The sequence below is a fragment of the Chrysemys picta genome, chromosome 4 (assembly GCF_011386835.1).
Source record: "Chrysemys picta bellii isolate R12L10 chromosome 4, ASM1138683v2, whole genome shotgun sequence".
Lineage (NCBI taxonomy): Eukaryota > Metazoa > Chordata > Testudines > Emydidae > Chrysemys > Chrysemys picta.
The window spans coordinates 53,337,135-53,355,286 of record NC_088794.1 but is presented as its reverse complement, the minus strand read 5'-3'; the positions used below and the strand labels follow the sequence as shown (position 1 = coordinate 53,355,286).

General features: G+C 40.9%; 1 protein-coding gene across 5 annotated transcripts; it reads left to right on the top strand.

Annotated features, from left to right (window-relative positions):
- The first annotated feature begins 3,361 nt into the window (after positions 1–3,361).
- Positions 3,362–17,522, top strand: PRRG4 (proline rich and Gla domain 4). 5 transcript variants are annotated; one of them, XM_005291517.4, is made up of 7 exons: positions 3,544–3,810; positions 4,081–4,105; positions 5,312–5,421; positions 10,247–10,410; positions 11,926–11,974; positions 12,793–12,928; positions 15,204–17,522. In XM_005291517.4, the coding sequence occupies exons 3-7, from the start codon at positions 5,322–5,324 to the stop codon at positions 15,442–15,444; spliced, it is 690 nt and encodes a 229-aa protein (XP_005291574.2). In that variant the 5' UTR covers positions 3,544–3,810; positions 4,081–4,105; positions 5,312–5,321; the 3' UTR covers positions 15,445–17,522. The 5 variants fall into 5 exon arrangements, with proteins under 5 accessions (XP_042713213.2, XP_065448332.1, XP_005291574.2 ...); XM_042857279.2 differs by lacking the exons at positions 3,544–3,810; positions 4,081–4,105 and adding an exon at positions 3,362–3,498; XM_065592260.1 differs by lacking the exon at positions 5,312–5,421 and having other exon boundaries at positions 3,533–3,810.
- The last annotated feature ends 630 nt before the right edge of the window (positions 17,523–18,152 follow it).

Genomic DNA, 18,152 nt, shown 5'->3' with positions numbered 1-18,152 from the left:
TCTGGGGCAAATTGCCCCATTTGCGCCCCTTCCCCCCCCCCCCAGGCGGCCCTGCTCAAGCAAACCTTTGATCTGTACCACCAGTTATGGTTCTCTCCTTCCCTCTTTTTCTCCTCCTGTTACTTTCTTTCTGAAGTCCCCACAACCCTTCAATTGCATTTGGTTCAGATGTGTGATAGTAGACCCATTGTGAATGAGGCAATACTAAAGTTACATGTAAACAGACAGATGAATAAACAGAAAACCTATTTTTCACTATTGCTGTTGTCCAGCTTCACAGCCGCAGACTTCAAGAACATATTTTTGGTTATATATACATAACTCCTTACACAACACCTGTACATGAATTTTGCAATGATCTTTATGGCCAGTGTGACATTGGCTTTTATGTGAGACCTTGCATGATATTCTTTGGTGAACTAGAATTTACACACCAGACTCATGAGATTCCTGTAAGCCCTCTGCACCCCTTTACCAGTTGGCATTAAGAGATTCTTAGGTCACAATCAGGACAGCAGCATTTCTGGTAAAACAGCAGTATTTCAGGTTCCTCCCCCCAGATGAAATGACATATTCACTAAGTATCTCTTCACTGCAGGGTGTGGATGTCATAATGTAAATATGTATCTAGTGTTATCTTTCCTTCAAACAGTACTCTATCTCGCAGGAGAGGAGTTTAACTTTTTTCCTTTCATATATGCACAAACCACCATCACAGTATTTAGTAAGTAAATCAGAGGTGAAAGTAAGCCGGTATGGCCCAGTACGGCATACCAGTAAGAGCCGATACACAACCGATCGTACCAGCAGGGCCGCTGATGCGGGGGAGGGGTGAGAGAGAGGCAAAAGGGGCAGCTTCCCCGGGGCCCACCAGAGCCCCGGGGCTCCCAGCCGCCACCGTTGCTACCATGGGGCTCTGGTGGTGATTTAAAGTTCCAGGGCTCCTGGCCACTGCCACTACTGCGCCAGCAGCCAGAGCCCTGGGCCCTTTAAATCACCGCTGGAGCCCCGGGGTAGTGGTAGTGGCGGCCGGGAGTCCTGAGCCCTGGGGTAGTGGCAGCAGCCAGGAGCCCCGGGGCTGTGGCAATGATTTAACGGGCAGGAGCCCTGGAGTAGCACTAGCGGTGGCGAGCCACGGGCCCTTTAAATCACCGCCGGAGCCCCAGGCGGCGTGGGCCAAGCAGCACTGAAGGGCTGGCTGGGGGAGTCTGGCCCCAGCCCTGACTCTTCTGCCCGAGGCCCCGCCCCCTTCTTGGGGCCCACAGCTGTCCTCCCACCTTGCTCAGGACCCCACCTACGTAAGTCCCTTAAGTTACTTTCACCCCTGAAGTAAATAAATAATATCCACACATTACAGTCAAAACTATTAAGCATAATTGTGAAACATGAATCACTTGTGGGTCCTGACCAGCACGGACAGGGATTTGTTTCTGAGAATTCTGCCAGCCAACTCATTATATATTCTACCCCACTGATCCTCAAACATTTTTGGTTTGCAACCTTCAAAATGGCCCCAAATCCTAAAATGATCTTTTTTTCCACCATGCTGGGACAGAGGGGTGAGCTGGTTGGCTAAGTGAGGGAGCTTGTGGACCGGAGATGCTTCTTCATCCCCTTTGCTTCAAAAGGTTGTGAATTCAGCTCCACAGCTCTTTGAAACACCCCTTCTCCTGCCAGGAAGATGAGTACTGTTTGGGGAGAGAGTCTGAGGAAATGTTCTGAGTTTGTGTGGTGGACAGGAGTCCTTAAGGACCTAATTTATGCTTTGTTTCCCACGGTCCCTGGGAAGCAAGAATAGTCATAGTAAGGTGTATTTCAGTCAGACACTCTGCCCCCTGCACTGGGGAGGGGAGGCTAAGAGTAGGCACATGGAAAGTGTCAGTGCACTTGCACAGGGCCCCCAACCACCGGGGAGGGTGGGGGAACACAAGGCCCCCCACAAAAAAAACCAATCCAGGGCCAGGAAAGGTACATCACAGGGGGAGGGCCCCATCTGCATGCTGTGGCAAGAGCCAAGGGGCTGGAGCGGGGCCAACATCATGCTACAGGAGCCACAGCAGGGTGAGTGTAGGGCGGGCTCACAGTCCAATCCCTCCCTGGGCCTCCTATCCCTGGGGTCCAGGACCTAACCTCCCCTAATGACAGCTTTATGCTAGTCAAGAAGGCCCACTGTGCAGGAGGTATTCTCAGGCATAGATGATGGAACTAGGGGTGCTGGCTTGAAGTGGTTTCCATTTTATAGAGGGTTTACAGTTTGGTTCAATGGCTCTCAGCACCTCCCCTATACAAATTGTTCCAGCACCCTTGTTCTCAGGGAGCTGTTTCTGCCATCTTTAAGGGCCTTTTACAGCCCAACTGAAGATGTGTCTTCGCTAGTGAAAGGGTCATATCTTCATTGCAAAAAAGATAAATAGGTGAGCTCAGCTATAGGTTGGGGTATAGTATTAGGGTGACCAGATGTCCCGATTTTATAGGGACAGCCCTGATTTTTGGGTCTTTTTCTTATATAGGCTCCTATTACCCCCTACCCTCTGTCCTGATTTTTCACATTTGCTGTCTGGTCACCCTATATAGTATTGACCTTGTCTAGCTACTTCAGGGTAAAAACTACAGTACCTTGTCTCCACTAGGATTTTACAGCAGGATAGCTAATGTGTGCTAGTTATCCTGCAGTAAAAACACACCTTTAACGGAAGTGAAGACAATGCCAAGGTGTTTTTAATCTGTGTTAACTAACCCATGTTACAGTCCTAGTGAAGACAATGTAGTTGTAGTTTTAACCTCTGTTAATCATTTGAGGTAAACCCTAGATTGTTCTGTTGGGTTTATCTTGACCAGCTAATATGGGTTAAAAGTATAACTGCCTTGTCTTTACAAGATTTGCAACATGGATTAGTTTATCAGGGATTAAAAATATACCCTTTTTCCTAGGCCTGCGAATTGGGCCCATTGTGTTTGGGGAGTCTAACAAATTAAATTGGGATCTCCTACTGGCTTCTCTGGAATTAACTATTCTTTTTTCCTTTCTTCTCCCCCTTTCTTATTTCTCGTTACTTTTTATCAGTGGTTTATTGGGAAGGGGTTGGGGGGGATCCCAAACATTGACTCCAAACATTCCAGCCAGGGAACATTTTCCTTTTTTCTCCTCCCCCTATTTTTCAGTAGTTTCTATTATCAGTTGGTAGATGGATTAAGACACTGGGCTGTTTACTGAAGCCAGTAAACCCTTTGTGTGGCTCCCCCTGAATATCACAAATAAATCATTGCTCTCCTGCTTCATGCTTTTAATCAGCTTCCCCCAAGTGAAGGGGAAGGAAAAGGTTAAAACACAAATCCGAAGTGCTGGCTCGGAGTGGCTGGGAGGGGAATGAGGAGACAACCCCTCCTTCTAGGAAGAAGGGACAGAAGTCGGACGATAGGCTTGGATGGGTCCTGCTTATAGGGGGTCATGATGGGGCTGAGCGGGCTCCGCCAGGCGCACATACGGAAGCTAAGCTGGTATGCCGGGTGTCGAGGGCTCAGCTCATAAGGGGGAAGCCAGGGCCTATGCTGAGGCTCGTCTCCTTGTGCCGGATGGGGGGCAGGGACCTAGAGCGGGGCTCAGCTTGCGGGGGCTGGGTGCTTCGGGCAGACCTGGGGCGGCTCCAGATGAAACAGCGGCTGGGCCATGTGATCCTGCCCGCCCCCTCTCCAGGAAGCGCCGCGGAGAAGAGGAAGCTGGAGCCGCCGCGTTGGAGGGAGGGAGCGCGGGTGGTGTTTGTCCCGTACCCCTCAGTCCGGAGTCTGGGCGCTGCAGCTCGAACGGAGCAGGTAGGTGGGTGCCTGCCTTCGGGCTGCGGAGGAGGGAGAGAGACGGGGGAGCGGCCCGGGCGAGGGACTCCCCCCAGCTACATTTTCCCCTGCTGGGAGGGTCACGGCTTGTTATTTAAACCTTCCCCTGACCTGTCGGGCCCTTCAGGACGAGACACAAAAAACAATCATTCCCGAAATCAAACCAAGGGCCACCCCGGATCCCACCCATCCTGGGCCAACCCTCGGGTCCCAAAGCTGCTGGGATAAAGTGACTGTTCCTATTTGCAGATAACCCCGACTCCCCGTGACTGTGGTGAGTAGAATCCGATGACACCGTGCTGAACGCCTTTTCTCGGCTAGGTTATGGTCAAGAATGTGTTAACTAATTTCACACTCATAGTTAGTCATGTTCTAACACAATAAAAAATGAATGAATGACGACAAGGCCTGGCGGGGAAGGGAGCTTCAGGCAAGATCTCTGCACCAGAGCCTGATTCAGAGGCAATCACAGATGGAGAAGAAAGAGGAAGCTCAAGTATCCGGGGGGTAGCTGTGTTAGTCTGAATCCATAAAAAGAACAAGGAGTCCAGTGGCACTTTAAAGACTAACAGATTTATTTGGGCATAAGCTTTCATGGGTAAAAAACCCACTTCTTCAGATGCTTGTTTCGAAGGGACAAATGGTTGTTGCTCAAATTCTGCAGACCTACCTTATGTAGGACTTTGCCTGCTCTCAACAAACTAGAATGGGATTAGGCAATGGAGAAGGCAACTGGCTCCCTATTCGTGCCTTAAAAAAGGAAACAATGCTTTCCAGCAGGCTCCACTGGAAGGAAAATTATTTTTTAATTAATTTTGATTATTAGATATCTTAAAGTCATCCTGACATCTTGGACTGTCATGTAATTAGAAAAGTGTTTTGTAGGTGCATCTTGAAAGGGTTTAAACAGAGAATCAAAACTGTTTTATATGCTAGAATCACTTACCCTATCCTACTGAAGTTACAATTTATTACAAACTCTGCCGTAAACTGTCAAGTAGCTTGCTGTGTTCTGCTAAATAGCTGCTGCCCTAGTGGTGGCTGTACTTCAGCAGTGGACAAAGTGATTCTTTTATCTATAGTTCAATACAATCAGTCACACTTGCACTTTAGTTTGTTTGGCTTCATGCTCATCATTATTAAAATCTTCCAAGTGTGATTGCCACAATCACAAAATATGTAGTATCAACCTTTAGTAAGGGCTTAAAGTACTTCTATCAGCTAATGGAGTTACTTCTCTAGCTCAAGTGGTAGAATACTGGGCTTTGTTAATTCAAATGGTGATGACTACCAATATGGAGGACATTATGCAATTGTTATTAAATATATGTGGGACCGGTTTGGGTAGGTTTACTGCCTATAGGGAAAAAACAATCCAAGTTGCTTGTGGGGACTTGTGTCTGACAACTGCATACAGAGGATTCATTTAAGATACACAAATAACATCTGGGAGTTTTTAACTAATACTTTATTTTGACAGATACTAGACTATGTCTGTGGTTTTGGTACTGCTGTGTCAGCTGCCAATAATGTTTGCATTTCCTCATTGCACAAGAAGATTAAAGGATTCAAAGCATACAGGGAAAGAAGGTAACATTCTTCTAAAATGAAGCTATACTTTCTGGAGTGAAACTGCATCTTACGGTGTTCTATTGTGGAAACAATCTTTTGTTTAAAAACTAAAATTGTGTAACACAGTTGTGTGATCGTTAACTTACATTAGAAGCAACAGGATTTAGATTGGTTTAAAAATCATATTCCTGCTTCTCCCACAATTTTAGAATACATCTCTACCCCGATATAACGCGACCCGATATAACATGAATTCGGATATAACACGGTAAAGCAGTGCTCCGGAGGGGGAGGGGCGGGGCTGCACACTCCGGTGGATCAAAGCAAGTTCGATATAACGCAGCTTCACCTATAACGCGGTAAGATTTTTTGGCTCCCGAGGACAGTGTTCTATCGAGGTAGAGGTGTAGTTTGATGTTTTTGCTAAAATGATCATCAGTCAAACAGATTGTCAGCGGGGTTTCAGAAAAAACACGAGTGAGATAAACAGGACAATACAGGCTCCTCTTAGGCCTCTGGACGCCTGTCAGTGACAGTTACCGTTGTTGTCAGATTACCGTTGTCTCTATTAAGACTGTACTGCATTGGTTCATATTTGGAAGGGTTTTTTTTTTTTCCCCATTCTTGGCATTCAGAAAAGATCAAAGTTTTCATTTCAAAAAATAGTTGATCGGAAACTGTTTGAATCACCATATTGTCTTCTGACATAACAGAAAGTTTGTTTGATTAAGGGAAACACTTTTCCACTCACTGTGTAATTAGACTGTGGAACTCATTGCCACAGGATGACATTGAAACCAAGAATTTAGCCAGACTCAGAGGGGTTGGACATTTTTATAGGGACAGCAAGGAAGATCTAGAGTTGTTATAGTTGATACTAGCACATTTTGGGAGGGATCTAAACCCCATGCTTCAAGGATTAAGATAATCTCTAACTCTAAAGAGTTGGATGAGACCTTCATGGGAACTGATTATCCCACATCTGCCTAGTGAGAGGATGCAAGACAGTGATGGATCAGTGGTCTGTCCAGTTTGGCAATTATGTTCCTAGCAGCCAGTATTGAATACAACACATGGAAGTACTAAACTGCTCTCTCATTTGGTTCATTTCTTCAAAGTATTTGCGTATAGTCCATTATGATATGAAGAATCCAGTATTTACAAATAACAAGAGTGCATGTGGGTGTACAGACTAAGGTCTGTCCCAGCACTCCTGATCAGTGCACCCTATCCTGCCAGGCAGGACTATATTTAAAGGCATGTCATGGTAGGGATCTACTACAGACCACCTAACCAGGAAGAAGAGGTGGATGAGGCTTTTTTTAAACAGCAAACAAAGTCATCCAAAGCACAGGACTTGGTGGTGATGGGGGACTTCAACTACCCAGTCATCTGTTGGGAAAATAACACAGCAGGGCACCGATTATCCAATAAGTTCTTGGAATGTATTGGAGACAATTTTTTATTTCAGAAGGTGGAGAAAGCTACTGAGGAGAGGCTGTTCTAGATTTGATTTTGACAAATAGGGAGGAACTGGCTGAGAATTTGAAAGTGGAAGGCAGCTTGGGTGAAAGTGATCATGAAATGATAGAATTCATGATTCTAAGGAACGGTAGGAGGGAGAACAGCACAGTTCTGGGTCCGGTTCTATACTATATCTTCATCAATGGCATACAGAATACATTTATAAAGTTTGAGGACGATACCAAGCTGGAAGGGTTTGCAAATGCTTTGGAGGATAGGATTATAATTCAAAATGATCTGGAGAAATGGTCTGAAGTAAATAGGATGAAATTCAATAAGGACAAATGCAAAGTACTCCATTTAGGAAGGAACAATCAGTTGCACACATACAAAATGGGAAATGACTGCCTAGGAAGGAGAAAGGGATCTGGGAGTCATAGTGGACCACAAGCTAAATATGAGTCAACAGTGTAACGCTGTTGCAAAAAAAGCATACATCATTCTGGAATGCATTAGCAGGAGGGTTGTAAGCAAGACACAAGAAGTAATTCTTCCTCTATACTCTACTCTGATTAGGCCTTGACTGGAGTATTGTGTCCAGTTCTGGGCACCACATTTCAGGAAGGATGTGAACAAATTGGAGAGCGTCCAGAGAAGAGTAACAAAAATGAGTAAAGGTCTAGAAAATATGACCTATGAGGGAAGATTGAAAAAATGGGACATAACAGTTTTCAAGTACATAAAAGGAGGAGGGAGAGTAATTCTTTTTAATCTCTGAGGATAGGACAAGAAGCATTGATTTTAAATTGCAGCATAGAAGGTTTAGGTTGGACCTTAAGAAAAACTTCCTGTCAGGATGGTTAAGCACTGGAATAAATTGCCTAGGGAGGTTGTGGAATCTCCATCATTGGAGATTTTTAAGAGCAGGTTAGACTTGTCCTGCCACGAGTACAGGGGACTGGACTAGATGACCTCTCGAGGGCCCTTCCAGTTCTATGATTCTATGTAGATTCTGATTCTGCAAGTCCTCTGCATGCATAACTGCCACAATTTTAAATTAAAATTACAAGTTGTTAATTTAATGTTCTGTTTCAGATGTGAGACACAGAAAAGTCAGGAAATTCCCACAAAACAACCATAACTTTGTTCATTACACATATGTTTAAGGCATTTAAGTTAATGCAAATATGTGCAAGTTTCTTAGGTTGCTAACTAGTGTTAACAAGATGGAACCTGATTTGACACTATTTTCCCCATTCTCCTGGATTTGCATGTAGCCATCAAGTTGTTGAAAAATCTACAAGTTGAAGGATCAGGTTTTGATTTCAGTTAAAACACTTCTATTCTGAGACACAATTTCTTTTTCAGTTATATCTGATAAGTGAATGAAACACTGCTGAACAAAATAGGCAAAGCTTTTCTTTTCAGTTTGATTAGTATTAATCAGTTTCAGAGTACTTATATTGATACAGGTTGCACAAAGGTGAACTCCTAGGGAAAACTCTATTTCAGCACTGCCCAAATGTACTTTGGGGATCTCCCTCCCCCCCTTGCCCCCCATATTCTTCTTAAGGCTAGTCCCTTTCTCCATGCTGTAAAAATGTGATAATCTTAAATGCTGTAACTCCTTCTAACTTGATAAAATAATGACAAGAAAATTCATTTTAAGATAAGTGATTCCCCAAATTGTTCAGGCATAGCATAAAGGCAGCAGCAATTAATATGAATGATACTGTAAGTCTTTTGGAATTGTTACTGAGCAAAATACTTTGAGATACCATTACAATGCCCAACAGTAACGATTAAGGGAAAAATTCCTGAGTGATGGGATAATCTATACCAGTGGTGGGCAACCTGCAGCCTGTCAGAGTAATCTGCTGGTGGGCTGCCAGACAATTTGTTTACATTTGCACGGCCACCCGCAGCTCCCAGTGGCCGCGGTTCGCCGTTCCCGGCCAATGGGAGCTGTGGGAAGTGGTGGCCGGCATGCCCCTGTGGCCCGCACAACTTCCCACAGCTCCCATTGGCCGGGAACGGCGAACCGCGACCTCTGGGAGCTGCGGGCGGCCGTGCAAATGAAAACAAACTGACAATCCTGCCAGCGGATTACCCTAATGGACCGCGTGTGGCCCGTGGGCCACAGGTTGCCCACCACTGATCTATGCAAATGAATTGTCTAACAAGTACGTATCTACTTTGTGACTGAATAACTTTATCCTGAATCTTGTCTCTCTCTCTTTGTGAGCAAGTGGACTTAGTTTGTAAGAATGCTCTTCCTGCTTTCATTAACACCCTTGCACACTGGAGAGTTCTTTTTAATTAACCCTCTAGTCATTTCACTTAGCAAAACCGTCTACTTACTTATACTAGAAGTTAATTTAAAATATTTCAGTTGCACAGAAAAGCAGGCCAGAAGATTTCTGTTGTTCAAAGATGAGTTCTCTATTACAAGTTATAGCAAAGACAGGCTAAAACTTGAGCCCAGAAGAAACCTGATGAGAAAATGCATTCCAGTATCTTTAAGTCTGCTATAACTTCACTAACTCTTCTGGAATTAGAACTAGGGGAGTGAGTTTATTTTCTGAGGCTCCTAACCAGCTTCTAAAAATGGCAAAAATAAAGAAAAGATGAGTTGTTAAAAACTCTGCTGACATCATCTTTGATTAGGCAAGAACCCCATCATGAACCTAATGACCATAGAGCAGCATTTATTTAAAAGGTATAAAAATAATGTATTGCCCTTTTTGTTTAAAACTTCAATCTACCCTTAAATGCCGTTCCTAAATAGTGTGATATTAAGAAGAAATTAATGGAATTTGTCCACTGTGCTGATGGAAACTCAATTTCTAAAACAAAGATTAGAATTCAGATACCAGAATGTGTGAAAAGGAATGTATGCCTAGGATTCTTACTGGAACATATCAAAGGAGGTAACCCTTAGGCTTTTTCAAGATGTGCATACTGGATCTTGCTCAGTCTGGGTCTGCTTAGAAGTCCATCTTAAAGTAATTGAATATTACAAGGAACCTTAGGATTCCCAGGCACTCCCACACTCCAGAAGGGTCAATACCACAGCTGTGGTCACTTGCATTTCAGACAGCTGGCATGAGGACCAAATTCTAAAAAGTTGCTATGAGAAAATCTGAAACTATTTACAAGGGACAGAAAATATTTAAATTTGAATGTGGAACAGGCAGAAAGAGAACTGTTGTGTTGGCAGCAAAGAAAAGGCCTTGAAATCTCCTTTTATATCCGGTAAAACGGGAAAGAAACAGAGATGTTTTTCTTTGGGGATTTTAAAGAGCTCCAGAGTTTTTTGTAAGAATACCAGAACTATCACCCTAATTTAACTGTTTTAAAATAATTTATTTTTTGTTAGTGTTTACATCGGAAAAAGAAGCCAATTTGTTCATTGGACGACATCTTCTGTATAACAGATTTGATTTTGAAGTATTTACCCCTGGTAATCTAGAAAGAGAATGCTATGAGGAGCAGTGCAATTATGAAGAGGCAAGAGAAATTTTTGAAGACCCTGATAAAACGGTAATGGCTTTAATTTAGTTTAAAATACTGGGTGGCCATCAGTAGATGGTTATTATAAACTACTGTTGCCCTTCAGAAGAGATCATTTAAAATAGGAGTTCTGCCATTATTATTTATATTACAGTAGAACCAGAAGCCCCAATCAGATGGGGCCCATTGTGTTAGGAATGCAGTGAACACACACGAATTCACGGTACGTGCCCCAAAAAGCTTGCAGGCAAAGGCTATGATTCTGCGAATACTTACAAACATAAGTGGGACTTCAGTAGGACTACACACAAAAGTAAAGCTAGGCACATACATGAGTGTCTTCAGAACTGGGAACTTTTTTGGGGGAAAAAGTGACCTGGGAAGGGGATAAAATCACACAAATAATTTTGTGTATTTTATACTTTTAAAAAATGTATATATAAAGTGCCAACTATTTCTGTCTCCCCTCACTCATTAATTGGCTGGTTTTATATACAAGTTACAGCAAAGGGGAATCTTGAGAAGAGGGCAGTGGTGACCTTGTGGATCAGTTAAGTGTGAGTGTTCCATGGATAAGGAGCAACTTTGAAGATGCTACTGTATAGTGAAAAAAAACTTTGGCAGGAGCAGGAAAAGGGGTGCAAGCCTTTCACCCCTTCCCCCCCCCTCCCCCACTCCACAGGAAGGAGCAAGACGCAGATGAGAGCAGTACTTGCAATCCTCCAAACAACTAGTGCTGCCTGTAGTGCAAATCTCTCCAGGGCCCCTGCCATCCTCTGCACTCAGTTGCAGACGGAGCAAGCAGTGCACCCTCTCCCAGGAGGATGGAGCTGCCACTGGAGTTTGCATTCCCTAGGAGTCTCCCAGGAGGAATTTTACATGACTACATCATATTTTCCCTGGAGGCTTCTGCTGCACAGTGGCTTCTTCCTCCTGCCCTGCCCCCAACCCCACACCTTTTCCAATGTGGGTTGTGGCTTAGTTTCAGTCTTAACTATAGGATTAAATTTTATACAGTGCATTACTGTCTTTAGTCATAAAATATTCTCTTATATGCATCGTATTATTAACCTATGGAACTCACTGTTCAAGGATATTATTGAGGCAAGTAACTTTGTAAGATCAGACACTTGCATTAGTAGCATTGGAATTTACACTAACTAGGATAAATTATAAGCACCACCAATCTCCATTGTCAGTCTAAGCTAATTACTAAGTGGTATCAAGAAGAAATTTCTCTACATGATACAGTATTGCAATTTAGAGGTGTTCTTGGTTTGTCTCTTTCCTTTTCTTTTAAACAGCTGGCATTTCTTTCTATTGGTTTAAGTGGACCATTGGTTTGTTCTAGTATGGCAGTTTTTTAGGATGTTATACCTGAATATACAAGTGGAATTTCAGCCCTGGGGTAAGCAGGTGCAACATTTGACTTCAGTGGAGTTGTGCCCATTTATGCCATGTCTGAATTCTGTCCACAATCTCTTATTTAAGTTATACATCACATATAGGCTTGAACTATTTAAAAAAACATTTTTATTTTCATAGATGACTTTTTGGAAAGAGTATTCCATTAAGGGACCCAGCACAAAATTCGGTAAGTCAAGATCAGAGCTTATCTCATTTCTCTCCATTACATTGCAAATATTGCTCCCCTCACACACACTCTAGAACCCCCCTCCCCAATATGTTGCAATTTATGTTGTCATCTGGTCATAACTAAGTATTCAGCTGGCACAGTTATAACCCTTGATTACTGTCTTTTTATATTTTTGTACATTTTCTTTTTATATACTGAAATGTATATTAGATATTATATAATATATTTATGAAGTTCGGGGAGTTGGAAGACTTTGGCCCTTTACTATTGCATATTGAAATATGCATTCTGCTATCCATTTCCTTGTATGTATTAGACAATATAGAAACTTTGCAACTATAATTCTGCTGCTTCCTACTTCTGTTTTTATTTTGTACTGCAATAGTTTATAGAGGCCCCAGTTAGGATCAGGACCTCACTGTGGTAGGTGCTATACAGATAGAGTGAAAGTCAGGATCTGCTCTGAAGGACTTAATCTGATGAAAGATGCAGTAAGTGTGTGAAATAACAATTGGTGGGGATGGATTGGTGGAGAATCTCAAAAACATGCATATATAAATGATCTAGGAGAGGAATATTTGTTAACTTTTGCTTTTGGTTGGGGTGGGCATTAATGTCTTGGGGTGGGCATTAAAGTGCTGGATTGATGTGACGGCTTGTCATGTGAGAAGACTAATAGAAAGGAACTACTACTGTTAATCTTACTATAACATCTCTCTCAAATCTTCAAAAAGAGAGAAGGCCACCACTGACGAAGCATTGTTAATAATGCTATAGTGTTAGTCAACTGGAAATAATTACTGATTTCTGTTCAGGTGGTGAAGCTACACAAAAAATTGATGTTACAGGACTTCTGACTGGCCTAGTTGCTACTGGAGTTCTGTTGGTTTTAACTGGATTACTTATTTATTATTTCTGGAAAAACAGATGCAAAGCAAGACAACCACCCGGGTAAGGAATTGAGAATAATATTTCACTTTACTTTCATAGGAAAAACTTTAGTAATATAGGTGGAATTTTCAAAATCATTCTGCTCTCAGTGAAGTGAATGGAAATTTTACTATTGACTTCAGTGGAGACCGAGTTAGGTCACTACTAAATGCTGTTGAAAATATCATTCTTAGAGTTAAGGTTCTACAAGATTGTAACTATAAATCACAAGAAAATATATAAAACAAATGACTTTTGTATGGGTCACAGATCCTGTTAAACAATACTTTGCTGGGCCCCAAAATCTTTACCAAGAAAAATGGTTTCAGCATGAGGGAGCCCTGAGCCAGATCTGGTTTTTGAAACCTGCAATGGAGGAGTGTGAACTGGTTTTAAGAATAGTTTTAGATATTAGAATTTGTAACTGCTGGAGAAATTGAATTGTGCTAGAGGAAGTATGAGTGGACTTGACTTTTTCCAAAGAATTAGCTTGCTGAGGATCTATAGATTCCTCAAGACAGCCTTTCTGTGAGCTTCACAATGGAAACTACTATTGTAATACAGTGGAATCTCCTTAATTGGCACAGTTAGTAACTAGTATGTTTATCTGAGATTCATGAGAATATTTTGTGCTGTGATAAATATAATATGCTGTAAAGCAGGAGATACATAGCAATAAATATATGCTTGCAAGCATAACTTCACACCAGTAAACAATGTGAAAGGCTTACAGATGGCACTAAGTATGCCATTTGTCCATCACTGAATTGAAATACTTGTGTTAGGCAACTGTATTAAAAAAGTTAAGTGGACTCTGTGAATAGCTAAAGGAGGGGAAAAAGGTAAATCAGATTTTAGTTTACACAATCTCATTGTGGACTAAATGATATGTAATAGAGCTTTCAGACTTCAAAAACTTGTTTGGCCAGCTTGTTAGTATAAATCTCCTCTCCAATTTTCTTTCTGTTTTTAAAATCTATGGCAGTTTTGGTTACTTTCCTTTCAACTGCATCATTTTTTTTAAAATACACACAATTATTTACAAAGAAGTAAACTAAATGCATTTTTAATTGAAAATACACCTTTAAACCTAAAATTATCAAGTATAGTGCTATTGGATATCTGCTCCTCCAGGCTTGTTGTAGGTACAAGACTTCACCATGAACTAAATGCGTATCCATTTGCAGTATAAGCATGTGTTCTTGATTCTATACAGGATGAAGAAAGGATGAAACCATAAAGTCTGATTTTTTTCCCCAGGGTTATGTACACCATCAAAGTATAATCTGTGATACTACCCACACTAAGACTCCCCTTATGACTAAAAGCTTTACCACTATCATTTGAAGCACCCATAAACTCCACAGAACATTGAGTATTTAAGAAACAAATATGCTATTTTATTAATATTCTATTATTACTTACGATATTTATTTTACATATGATTATGGAATATGATTTAAAAACTAGACTGTGTACTAGTACTTGAAACACTAAAGTTGAGATCAACTATATAAGTAATCAGCACTTAATGATCTTAAGGAAGAGCACTTGTCAGTTCGTGTAAACAGCACTTTTTTTTTTTTTTTTTACATGCACACTGTGGCATACACGGAAATATCCCAGTGATCTTCAGTGCAGAAAACTGCACTGAATTTTGATTATATATTAAATAAAAGGAAGAGTGTACATAAAAATAACAGTAAATTGAGTTACACTATTTACAACAGTAAATATCATTGCAACTTAAATATCTATTGAGATAGGAAAAAGCTGATTTGTAACTACTTGTGTTGGAATCCTTTAAGGGCCTCTTCTCTACCTGTTAAAAGCAAATCCTGTCTGACTTCCATAAGCATAGAAGCCCCTCTTCTAGTGAAGGAGGCACAATTCTGCAACTCAAAGGAGGGGTGGACCTTTGCATAGTTCTGCTGGGATAGGGAGCTGAAATAATCTGGAGGATCCACTGCTACATGGATTCTCTAGCCCTCCTCCTCTCTCTACTCCTCTCAACCTCACAAGTATGAATGGGCAACAGAGTTACAGAAGCTACTCCAGCCATTGCCGTGAAGTAACTGTCATAGTCGGTCCTAGAGGAGGATTCTGCCCCATCCTTGTCTCTGTGAATTTATGCAGCACTTAACTGTGTTCCTCAGCCTAGGTTCTGGGAATACCCATTTGGCCCATGCTGTTTAAGATTATTAAAAATGTACTTGCTTTGGCAAAAGGCTATGTAATCCTCTCCTTCATATATAAAAATGAAAATGTCATTCATAATACTTTTAACTCTGTTTAGGTACTCAGACAGTGTAAGAAGTAGAAGACATTCATCTGTCATCTTCAGAAGACATGAAGAGGTTTCTTTAAATCCACTCCCTCTAAGAACAGATGATGAGTCAGGACTGCCAACTTATGAAGAAGCTGTGACATTAGGTGGAAAATACGACGTACCACCACCACCATATCCAGGGCCTGCAAAAGGGTTTAAGATGTTTAAAAAGTCTATGTCACTTCCTGCCCCACAATCCCAAACTTGACTCTGGAGGAGTGAGGAATTAATCTTCATTGGAAGATGTACATTTGAAAAGGGACAGTACCTTGCAAGACATTTTTCACAAATGTGAAAGACTTACAGCTCTTCTGCACAGCTAGGAGCAAGTGAATTATTTCATAATGGAAATGAAGTTATTGTTTTGAAAAAGTTTGATGTATTTTTCCAGCATGAAACTTGTTTATACAAGTTTTTGGTGCTAGAACTGAACCGTGCATAAAGGTACTAATCTTTGAGTTCCCATGCATTTTGAGCCACGTATCAAACTACTGATATTCCCTTACTAGTTTTATTTACTGTTTATTCAGAAGGAAAAAGATTTTTAATATTAAAATTGGACTTAACACTAACCATTTTTTAAATTAAAACTTTAAACCACTGTGAATACATTAAGCATTGAATAACTAACAAAATAGATACCTCATTTGGATGATAGGTGGGTTTTCTACTGGTTCTAGAAGTAGTAATGGGCTGTATTGATGAAAGCTAGTTAATCTGTCAAGCTTGTATAGCGTTATGGTTTCTGAATTAATTTGTCTAATTTTAAACATTAACTGGACAGTATGAGACAATAATGGCAGAAAGCCATGCTTAGGAGGACAGAGGATATTCTCTATGAAAATCATGGTTGGGGGTTATCTAAAATAATGACTACATGTATTCTCCTCAACTTCATCACCTATTTACTGCTCTCTGTTGCAGAACAGTAGTTATTGCTGGGCAAGTCAGATAGGTGTCTTTCCCTAGATCCCATTAACAAGCGACCCATAGCAATGGCTAGTTGGTAACTAGTAGGATTATTTCTCTCCGTCCACATCCCCACCTTAATATACACCGTGTAAATTTTCAAAGCATTGTCTTGCAACTTCTCCTTGAACACAATTTATATTGATTATCTTAGTCTTGGAGGCTTAAAGTCAAGACTTCTGGCTGATAAAATATGAGTCCAAAAGTTGATCCTCTGCATGCTTATGCAGGTCACTTACATTGCCCTGCTGGAATGTCTGAGATTTTAGAAATCTCTCATCTGTAGAATGTCTAGTAATCAGAAGACAATGGATAAGATTTTCAAAAGGGACTAATGACTTGGTTACCTTCATTTCTGGAGCTCCAATGGGAGACACCTTTAAAATTGGAACCCTTTAAGGTATCACCAGTTGGACATTCAGAAGCTGAGTCACTTTTGAAAATCTTGGCCAATGGTTCAATAGCAGCAAATTAAATGTAAACTTGTATTTAAAATGGTTCATTCAGTCACTGTTTACATTTAAAGTTGAATGTTTACTTGTAACGATTTTTTTGACAGAGAAGTTCAGTGAGAAACTATGTAATGACTCCATATCACTGTCTTAAATCTAAAAATCTCTCATCTAAAGAGAAATTGCTGGAATACTTGGAAGATATAGGGTGCACTGAGAATACTACATAAGGCCAATCTTGCCTATAAGTAACTCAGATTGACTTAAGTGCATGGATAATTATTTTCTTGTTACTGACTGACAGGATTGAGAGTCAAATTAGTTTCTCTTCTGTCTCTGTCAGACTTGCTTATAGCCGATGGCAAGTCACTTAACCCCTGTGCCTTACCCATTTTACAGATTGAAAAGTATACCTACCTACCTCAGGGTACTGAGATGTTTAATTAATTGCCATTCATACTTTGAGTGCTCTGAGATTCTTGGTTGAAGAGTGCCATTTTTAACTGCTGAAGCCTTAAAGATTGTGTCCAATCTACTTCAAAGACTGCATCTCAACTGATCAGCTGATATATGAAGTGCTGAGCCAACAGTCTCATGGCTTAATCACAAGGAGAGTAGAAACCAATCATTAGTGAGAGGTGCTTGACCATTGCATTATCTTGTCATCTGTATACCCCAGATCCCAAATTCTACTCCTTCATAATTGGATGGGAGAGATTTGAAGGGGAAAGGTCTAGAGAGGTTTGGGGGTTTTGGACATTGATCTGAATGGTTGTATCTTGTACATGTGCCAAAACATTGCATCATATTTTTTAAAAATATAAATAAAACACTATATGAAATAAGACCAGAATATTCACTTGAATGTAGAATCTGACTCTTAATTCATAAAAGGAGGAAGTAATTACCAGTGGGTGATTGCTGACAACGAAGAAAAATAGTTGACATAAGCAAATTACAATTTTGAAATATTGTGGGTATTGGTCTACCTACTTTCGTCAACTAATGGATGTCCATCAGTTTCTGCCAGAGTCAGTACACCTGGCTTCAGTATAGGTGCCTTCTGTAAATCCATGCTTTTTCAATTATTATACTAAAACTGGATGGAGCATAAACTCGGATTTGGAAAAGAAAAGTTAATACAAGGAAGATGACTCTTGGTATGATAAATTCATCCTGAATTCGCAGAGCACGAATTGGTGCAACAGAGATTATAGTTTTGTAAAGTACCACCCTACAGTCTAAAAGGTGAACCACTCTTTTGTCAAACTTCATATGATGGGATTATTAATGAAGTCACTTCAACAATGGGAAGTGATGAGAAGATGTAATTGCTTCTCTAAATCACCTGTTCAACTATTACTGTAAAACAGGCTTAACCCCCCCCCAACAATCTAGTTAAAAGCAGGGCTGTCAAGCGATTAAAAAAAATTAATCGCAATTAATCATGCAATTAAATAATTGCGATTATTTGCACAATTAATCGCACCATTAA